The following is an 8,694-nucleotide window of genomic DNA, read 5'->3' on the forward strand; positions in this document are numbered from 1 at the left end:
CAGCACCGCGGAGTGGGCCCAGGGAGCAGTGGGTCCCTGCTGGGTGGTGGCAGCCACGGCCACTTGTGTCTGCAGTGGGGGGCACGGACCAGGGAGTGTTCCTGGCTTTACCTTCCCATAGAGGGACTTGTAGGCTTGGCAGATCTCCCCCCGCTGCTTGTTGCTTCTGGATGTGATGAGGTCAAGGATGGCCTCCTTGTCACTGCCTGTGGGGACAGCCAGGAGTCATGGATAGCCCGTGGCTGGGCTCACCACAGCCACCCTGCTGTGCCCAAAGCTGCTTTGCAGTTGGGGCTGGGAGGACAGGCAGAGCCAAGCTGGGTCCAGGGAGGAAAGCAAACCAAGAGAGCTTTAGCACACTGCTAAAGCAGTGAGTCATCTGAGAGGGGAAGGGATGCAGGACACCCAGCCATGCAAGGGTTAACCGAAGGAACAGGGCACATCAAGGGCCCGTCTGGAGGAGCGTCCTTACCAAATCCCTTCATGGCATTGTACAAGGCCTCTGCATCCTGGTTGGCATCAAAGCCCTGGAAATCCTTCACTGAGCCCCTGTAGACCTACAGGAAAGGAGGGGAGAAGGTACAAGGGGAAGGAGCAGCCCCAGTGGCTTGGGGGAAGAAGTTGAAGCTGAGCAGGATTGAGGTGAGATCCGTTTTGGCTAAGGCTGGCCAAGGCAAAGCTCAGCCTCAAACATAAACAGTTGTTCTCCTCTGCAGTTGTTTCCTTTCCTGTTTGCTCTCCCTTCCTACAGAGGGAATTAATTTTCCAGTGCCTGTTGCAAGCAAGGAACCACTCCGGATGCTGAGGATGCCCAGGCTCAGCATGGCCTCCAAGCAAGAAGACAAATTTACAGACACAGAGTCATCATGGTCTGCTAAGTGGAAAACACTGAGAAGCACCACAGCTTCCAACAGTTTGTCCTGCCCCAGCATGCACTCCCATGGGGCCCAGGCTGATCCAAGGGTTGGAGCAGAGACCCTGGATATTGGGAAGGACTTTCCTGAGAGCCTGAGAAATCCTGGGGGTTGGCATGATCCACTTCTATCTGCTCTTCTGCCACTTCCAGGCTGCACAACAGGGAGCCAGGAATGACACCTCCAGAGACCTCAGGAAAAAGGAGGGACCAAGATCCCCCTCCCCAGGCCAGTTTTGCCCAGGGGAATTCACCCCAGGGGAGCCTGGAACCAGACTCTAAATGAGATCAGCACCACCCTGGGTGGAAGCAGATGTGAAACCATCCTGGTCCCCCATAAGGAACTGGGATACGTCCCCACCAGAGGCACAGAGTGGGAAGAACTGAGCAGCAGCATTTCCTTAGTGGTCTTGCTGAGAAACAGGAGGGCTGGGAGCTGAGCTGGGGCTGTCAGCTGTGTCAGCACCCTGGGAAACTGAGAATCCTCCCTTGGCTCTGCTTGTACCACGTGCCAGCCGGGTGTGTGCACCTCCCTGGGCTCATCTACTCAGGATCTGCTGCACGGCTTCTTTAAGATCCTCAGGAGCTGTGCAGAGGCCCAGGCCTGCTGCCAGCATGGACATCTAAAGCCAGCATATCCTCGGAGAAGATGGGCATCAATGTCCCTGACCCAGGAAGTGCCTCCAGGAATGTGCCCAAGGAGATGGACTCAGGGCAGCTCCACACCCACCGCTCCCCTGGGTCCCATCCAGTGCCTCAGCACAACAGCTCTGCTGCACATCCCACCCAGCACCTTCAGAAACAAACCACCCTCTCTCCTCTTATTTTCCAGAGAGAAACTGGGCACATCCCACATGCCCTCTTGGGAGGAGCTGCTGGCATTGGTGTCCCATGTGGCAGGGACCACGAGGAGATGCTGCCCTTCCAGGGAACCAGGCGGGCACGGGACAGATCGTATTGCAGGTGATGCATCGGGAGAGCTGGATTTAGCCCCGCTTCCCGGCAGCTCCCAGACCCTCCTGGCTTGGCACAAGCTGCTGCCACACACACGCCTTGCAGAGATGGAAATAAATTGCAAGGCAAAGGAGGTGCCTGGAGGCAGCAGGAGTGAACAAGGGTGGCTGGAGGGTATTGGGGAGTCAAGATGTTGGCCGTGGTTAAATGGAGAGGAGGAGCAGGGCTGTGTTTCTGCCTGCTGGGCCATTGAAGCATGAGCTGCCTGCCTTGCTGGGGCAAGGGAAACTGAGGCAGGAGCTCAGAGCTGTGTATCACCCCACACTCCCTGCATTCTCTGTGGGAATGAGCCCCAGGGAAGTGCGGGAACATCAGTTAGGATGGAAACAGCATCCTGCCCACTGCATACTCCTCATACCCCATCCCACTCTCCATCCTGTTTCAGCTGCCAGGGGCCTCCTGACGCCCCTCCTCCAGCCTCTGAGTCATCCCGGCCTGTCCAGGACCTCCCGGCTAAAAATAAGCCACACTGGGGCCAGGAGGGTGGAAGCAAAATTCCCAGCGTGGCTTCACTCTCTCCCACTCTGTGGCTGCTTGGGGTCCGGGACCACCACAGGGAAATGTTCGCCTGCACTGTGCCTCAGTTTCCCCACCTAGAGCAACCACTGCCTCAGCTGGGCAGGAAGCTTTGGGTAAAAAGGCTGGAGGAAATAATTGCTTGATTTCTCCAGGGAATGGAAAGCAGAGCCCGGCCCCGGCAGTGGAGAAGGGAGGCTCTGGGCTGGGACTCCACCCCTGCCAGCAGGCAGGCTGTGCTGAGCCAGCCACAGCTGCCCAGAGAGGCAGGGTTTTCCACCCACACTGAGACGTTTTCCTGGCTGCAGGGGAGCACCTGCTCACCCAGCTGCCACATTGCACCAGCCCCAGTTTGGAGTGGGAAGTAATCCAGGCTTGGGAGAGGGGAGAGGCCCAAACAGGGCTGCACGCCTTGCAGCATGCTCAGGCGGGATTTTTCTCCATCAAAAGTCCAAATCCCCAATGCAACATCTCTTCTCCTCCCCTTCCCACGGCCCTGCTTCTCTTCCCCATCCCACTGTGGTCCCAGAAGGATTTTTGCTCCTTGCTGTCCCTGCTCCCCAGCCCAGCACTTCCCCCATCTGCACCACATCCAGACAGCACTAGCTGGAGAGGCAGGAATGTAAACAGGCTCTGGGCAGCATGGTGTCCATGCACGTCACCACCATCCTTGCTGCTGCTGGAGATACTGCCCCAGCTCTGGGGTCTGCCCTGCGGCACCCCAGGATCCATCCCTGCCGTGTGGAGGTCACCCTTACCTTTCCTTTGGGTGCCATGGCTTCCCAAGCTGGAAATCACTGGAGCGAGGGCAAGGAGGAGCTGTGGAAGGGAACAGAGAGGTCAACATGAACCAAAGCCCCTCTCTGTAGGTTGTGTTAGTTAAGGGAAGGTTTGCTCCCTCCTGGGGTGTGGGTGTGGTGCCCATGGGAGGGAAATCCAGGTGCTGCAGGATGGACTGGGGAGAGGGGCTTTGCTGGTCACCCTGTAGTCACCGAGCCTTTGGTATCTGGCACTGAGGGCACCCCACGGGCCAGGGGCAGTGCAGATGGGCCCTGAACAGCTTCCTGCCAGTACCAAGAGAAACCACAGGGAAAAATGTGCTGAATATGTGGAAACGGGCCGAGCATCCTCCGCAGGGCTGGGCCTTCTCGCTGCACCCTGCAATGTGCCTTCTTCTCCCCTGCAGCCCCCAAGCCCTGGGGCCATCCCAGCTTTAGCAGCTGCTGGGGACATTCCCTTGTCACATGGCACTGGGCAGCCCCCACAGGATCCCAGCAGCTTTTATCTGAGTTTCTGTACAGCGATCAAGGCCACCATCAGCCCCACACATCCTTGGAGACCAGCAAACACAGCTGGGTTTCCAGGGTAACTCGCAGGTTGTTTTCTAACACCAGCACCATTTATAACTGCAACCCATTGCGGTGTGGGCTCTCCCCACCCTCTCAGAGGAAGTCCCCCAACAGCGCCATTTGCTCTGAGGAGCTGGTAGAGGGAGAAAAACAGCTGGAAAATGGAGCCCAGCCATGAATGAACCGCTGAGCGTCAGCTGAGGCCAGCCATGAGGCCCAGCCCCGCCTGGCTTGTTCACCCTCCCTCTGAGACACGTTGCAGAAAAATTCAAAGCCGAGCAGGGCCACCCTGGGGGATTTCTGACCCCAGGGGAGTTCGGTTTCATGCCATGGAGCGAGCAGGAGAAATCACATGAACTTCCCTGGCTTGGCTGCACATCCCTGCAGGAGCACCCAGGCAAAGGGAGACCCAGCCCTGCAGCCATCAGTGCAGCTGGGTCCCCCTGCTTGGGTACAGGAAGCTTTTAGCACCCGCAGGCACTCTGGTTGAGGGGAGAAAGTTCTGCAGAAAAGCAGAGCTGCCTTCACCTCCCTTTCCCTCTTCAGCTGGGGAGGCTGTGAGCCTCCCCCCCTTCACATGGCTCCTGGCTGTGGGACAGCCCCCACACGCCCCACAAGCAGTGGGGCCGCACTGCAGCCGGGCATTGGGTGGGTGCCAAGGGATCCCACCCCCGGCACATGCAGCCTGTTAATGCCACTTGGGAGCCCGTACCCGAAGCTGTGCACCCTCCTGGGAGTGGGGAAATCCAAGCAGGGCACAGCCCTTCTCCCTCACTCCATGCATGTGGCAGCAGGGCTGAGACCACCCAACTCATCTCAGCAGTGGTGGAGAATCGCCAACCACACCCAGTCCCCGACCTGTCCTTGTAGTGCCCCATCCCTGTCCCCCCCTGCTGCTGACAGCTCTGCAGAGGCCGGGGGAACAGCCCCGGGAAAATCCCCAGACAAACACACCACATCCATGGGCAGCAGTGCCCCAGCGTGGGGCTACACCTGCCCCCCACCCCACACTGGAGAAACGTGGCTTATGGGGGTCCCATGAGAAATCCTAAATGATGTGCACAGCCTTTGTGGAAGCCTCTGTTTCGCCAGCAGTGCACCCCTCCAGCCTCTCCAAAGCCTCCCCCCAGGTCTGAGCTCAGGGGCTGCACCCCAGGAGCTCGACTGCCTTGCGGGGCTCCCCCAGCACGGAGGCCACAGCACCCACTGCCCCGCCACACGTTGTCCTGAAGCAAAGGGAGCTTCCCCGGGTTAAACAAATAGCGGCACCCATCCTCCTGGTGGGGCTAGGGACGTCCCCAAAGTGCCCTGCCCCACCCCACTGCCAAAAAGCCTCCCGGGCCTTCAAGAGCTCCGAGCCTCTGGGCTGCTGTGGGTTGCGTTTACCTGTGCAAACCTGGCGGGCACCAAACCAGGGGGGATCCTCAGCTTGGATCCCAGCTGGAAGGAGGGATGGGTGTTTCCGCAGCCGCAACGAAGCACGGACTAAGGCGCATCCGGCCCGGGACACCCCCAGCGGGCCCCGCAGCCCCGCCAGCGCCCACCTCAGAAAGCACCCACCGGGGGCTTGTCAGAAGGGAAAGATTTTTCCTAAAAAGAAAAAACCCCAGGGATTCCCCCCGCAGCCACCCCTTGGAGAGAGCCTCCGCTTGCACAGCTCACCCCCCAGCCAAGGCTTTCCACAACTTTCGTCCGCCGCCCGCCGCCGCGCTCGGGGTGCTCTTATGGCCGAGCGCTCGTCCTTGGCGTGCAGCTGTTTCCTGACGGCGAGACGTCACCGCCCCCGAGTCCCCGCCTGCCATGGCCAGGGCCACATCCCACCCCCGGTGCCGTGCCAGGCGTCCGCCGGGTGCCCGCGGTGCAGCGGCGCCCAGTGTCCCCCGCAGCATCACCCTGCCCCTGCCCGGCTGTGGAGAAGGGGGTCGCCTGGCACAACAGCCCCACTGGTGTGAGCAGGGGCACTGTGCCAGCGGCGGTGACACGCACACCACCAGGCAATACCGGTGATTGCATTTCAGCTACGGAAATGTCACTCACCCCTGCTGACCCCCAGCTGTGGTTTCCTGGTGAACACCAGGCGCAGGGTGCCCCACGGCCTCCTGGTCCTGCCGCCTGCCACGTCCTCCTGCACCGAATCAACCCTTCCCTGCTCACGGCTGGGAAATGTCCGTCCCTGGCTCTCTGCAGGAGCCAGAGGATGGAAGAATGGCCGGACATTGGCCCCCAGGACCTGCTTAAGGAGGGAGGTGCTGACCAAGGCTCTGCAGTGAGCACCCCTGCGGCACGACCCGAGCTGGCACCATGAGCTGGTTTTCCCCCCAACCATCTCTTCCCGTGCTGCAGACACAGGGATGAGGTGCAGGCTGAGTCTCTCCAGGATGCTCCTGGCAGGCTGTGCCATTGCCTGCAGTGCCCCGAGGCCGTTCCTTCCCTGCCTCACCCACGTTAACCCGGCTCCTTCTTTGCCACCACCCTTTGCCCAGCCAGCACAGAAGCCACAGCAGGGCTGGAGGCCCAGTCTGACAGCAGCAAGAGCAGATAAACTCAAGGGACCCCTGGAGATGCTGAAGGCTGCTGGTGTGTAACCTTTCAGGCATCCCAGCCCTGGTGGTACTCACTGGCTTGAGCATCTCTCTGGGGCTGCAAGGCAGCTGAGCTGCTCAGCCCTGCCGGTCCTGGGCAGCACGGACCCCAGGCTGGGTGTGACATACCCGATGGCTGGCATGCAGCCATAGGGCTGTGTTCCCCTGGAGGCAGCCTGGGAGGGTGAGACCTTCACGGCCAGCTAGCACTGGCTGCTCCTTCCTGCCCTGTTTTTCCCTCAGGGCAATGTTCCCTTGGGCTAGCGTTGGTATCTGGAGACCTCGCTCATGTGAGATGGCGTGGGTGACAAGCAGGGCTTTGTTCACCCTGTGCTGCAGTGTGGGACAACAGCCCTGCTCTCCTCCTGGTGCCCCTGGCTGTGCCATGGTGTGCTGAGCCCCCCTGCCCCAGAGGTGCTCACAGTGCCCAGCAGCTCACAGGGTGCTCTAGATATGGGGCTGCCCCATAGAGCCAGGACAAGGCAGCCTTGTGGTTAGAGTGTACATCTATGCTTTAGATGCTCTGGATCCTTCCTTGCTTTGCTCCTGCATGGCTCCTGCTCCCTTCCTCTGTTCCTTGCAAGCTGAAAGCCAGAGGATGGGCTGAGCCCCAGCCTGAGAGGTTTTTGTTACCAAGTACTGTAAGCAGACTCAGACTGAGCGCTATCTACAATAAAACCAAAATTAGGTCTTCACCCCAAAACACCATCTTCCAGCCTCTCCTCAGAGCCCAGACTTGGTCCTCTTCTCCCAGCATGCTGGTGACCAACCAGGTCACCCCATCATGGCCTCTCCTTGCCAGGAGCAGCCCTGCAGAACAGCCAGGCTGGTGTCCAAGGACACTCATGTGCCTTAGTGGCCCCAAGCAGCCTACCTGGGACCCCCACCCACACAGCCCTGTGCCCTGGACTAAGCCCAGCCCCTGCTTGCACTCTGCTGCTCAGCCCTGTGTGCTGCAGCCCAAGAATGCCCAAATACCAGGAAAGTGCAAGCAGCCTCAGGACTTTGCTTCAGGGAGTTACAGCTGAATATGCTGCTGCAAACGTCCTGTGGAGCTGGGTCTGTGCTCCTCTGCCTTGCTGCTGCAGTCCCTTTTGGGACCTGTTCACCTCCTGCCGTGTTCCCCAGGGGCAGCTGGGGTCAGTCATAGCTGTAGGTGCACACACCCCTAAACACTGCTCCTCTCTGCTTGCATTTCCTCCAAAACCAGCTCCACCGAGGTGGAGATGTGGGTCCTGGTGCGAGGGAGCAGGGACAGAGGGAGGGGGTTCTCCCTTCCACCTGCCCAGGCAGCTTGGAAAAGTGAATTAAACTCCCTCAATAATGCCTCTGAGCCTATTAGCATTGCAGGCTGTGTGTATGATTTGGAAGGCGTTGTGGGAAAAATATTTCTGCATAGATTTCCCATTGTGCAGCCTGGAGCGGTGGTCAGCGGGGGGAGGGCCAGGGCACTCCCAAAAGGGATTTAAGGGCAGAGTGTAAGGGGGGCTTGCCTGGGGCTCGTCGTCCCCACCAGCTCGCCGCTGGAGCAGTTTGCCCCAAGGATGGCCGGGGTGAGTAAAATCACCGGGGCGAGGTGCCCTGGGCGGGGCTGGGGTTGCGCAGAGGGTGGGTGCTGCTGGGGGGGCGGGAGGGCGGCGGCTTCTCACTCCCAGGGGACAGCATTTGTCCTGGAGATCGGAGCTCCCCGTGGCACAAGGAGCACCTCATCCTGCGGGTCTGGGTGCCGGGCAGGGTTGTTCCTTTGTCCCCCAGTTCCACGCCACAGCGGGGATCACATGTCCCCTGTGCCACGGGGCTGTGCCACTGGACAGGGTTTCCACCCAGCTCCCGGCCGTGTAAGTATCAGGTTATGGACTTTGGAGCGTTGGCACGGATTTTGCTTTGCTGTGGGGTAACCTGGAGGTCCTGGCAGCACCGCGGGATGTGAAGGCAGGTTCTCCAGTCCTGGAGCTCCTGCGAAAGGGTGTGCAGGATGGGGGAAGGCACACAAATCCCGGGTATGCCATGCCAAGCACCCCCTTCCCCCCAAGCACAGATGTCACACAATTTGGGGTTTCTGCCTGCCTGACATCCCCACTGGTGCACCCAGCAAGCCACAGCATCACTGCACGGGCTGATGGCCCAGGGGATCCAGACCTGAGCTGTGCCATTGACCCACAGTTACAGGTGCTGTGGGAGCATCTCCAGCTGAGCGAGTGGGTCCTTCCTGGTGCACTTCAAGGCAACTTCCAGGAGCAGAGCATCTCCCATCCCTCCTTCTCTGGCATGGTTTCTGCATTTCAAATAGTTTCAGTGTCAAAGCTGGAAAAATCCTGGC

At 59.9% G+C, this 8,694-nt stretch overlaps 2 protein-coding genes across 5 annotated transcripts in view; one reads left to right on the forward strand and one right to left on the reverse strand.

Annotated features, from left to right (window-relative positions):
* ANXA6 (annexin A6) overlaps window positions 1–3,285 on the reverse strand; it is a 13,509-nt gene extending 10,224 nt beyond the window's left edge. For both annotated transcript variants that reach the window (XM_008628926.2, XM_008628925.2), the window contains exons 1-3: window positions 3,202–3,285; window positions 473–557; window positions 112–206 (exon numbers count right to left, since the gene is read on the reverse strand). In XM_008628926.2, coding sequence (XP_008627148.1) covers window positions 112–206; window positions 473–557; window positions 3,202–3,219 — 198 coding nt within the window. In that variant the 5' untranslated portion in view covers window positions 3,220–3,285. The remainder of the gene's footprint in view (window positions 1–111; window positions 207–472; window positions 558–3,201) is intronic.
* A 4,150-nt stretch (window positions 3,286–7,435) lies between these two features.
* Window positions 7,436–8,694, forward strand: part of LOC103611529 (cationic amino acid transporter 2) — a 6,918-nt gene continuing 5,659 nt past the window's right edge. For 2 of the 3 annotated variants that reach the window (XR_001859905.1, XM_017728111.1), the window contains exon 1: window positions 8,015–8,212. Coding sequence is in view for 2 of the 3 variants with exons in the window: in XM_017728111.1 (XP_017583600.1) it covers window positions 8,153–8,212 (60 nt within the window). In the remaining variant the exon portion in view is untranslated. Of the gene's footprint in view, window positions 7,928–8,014; window positions 8,213–8,694 lie in introns of those variants that run through there. The other variant, XM_017728113.1, reaches the window with a different exon arrangement.

This window comes from Corvus brachyrhynchos, unplaced genomic scaffold (assembly GCF_000691975.1).
Source record: "Corvus brachyrhynchos isolate BGI_N302 unplaced genomic scaffold, ASM69197v1 scaffold21, whole genome shotgun sequence".
Taxonomy (NCBI): Eukaryota; Metazoa; Chordata; class Aves; order Passeriformes; family Corvidae; genus Corvus; species Corvus brachyrhynchos.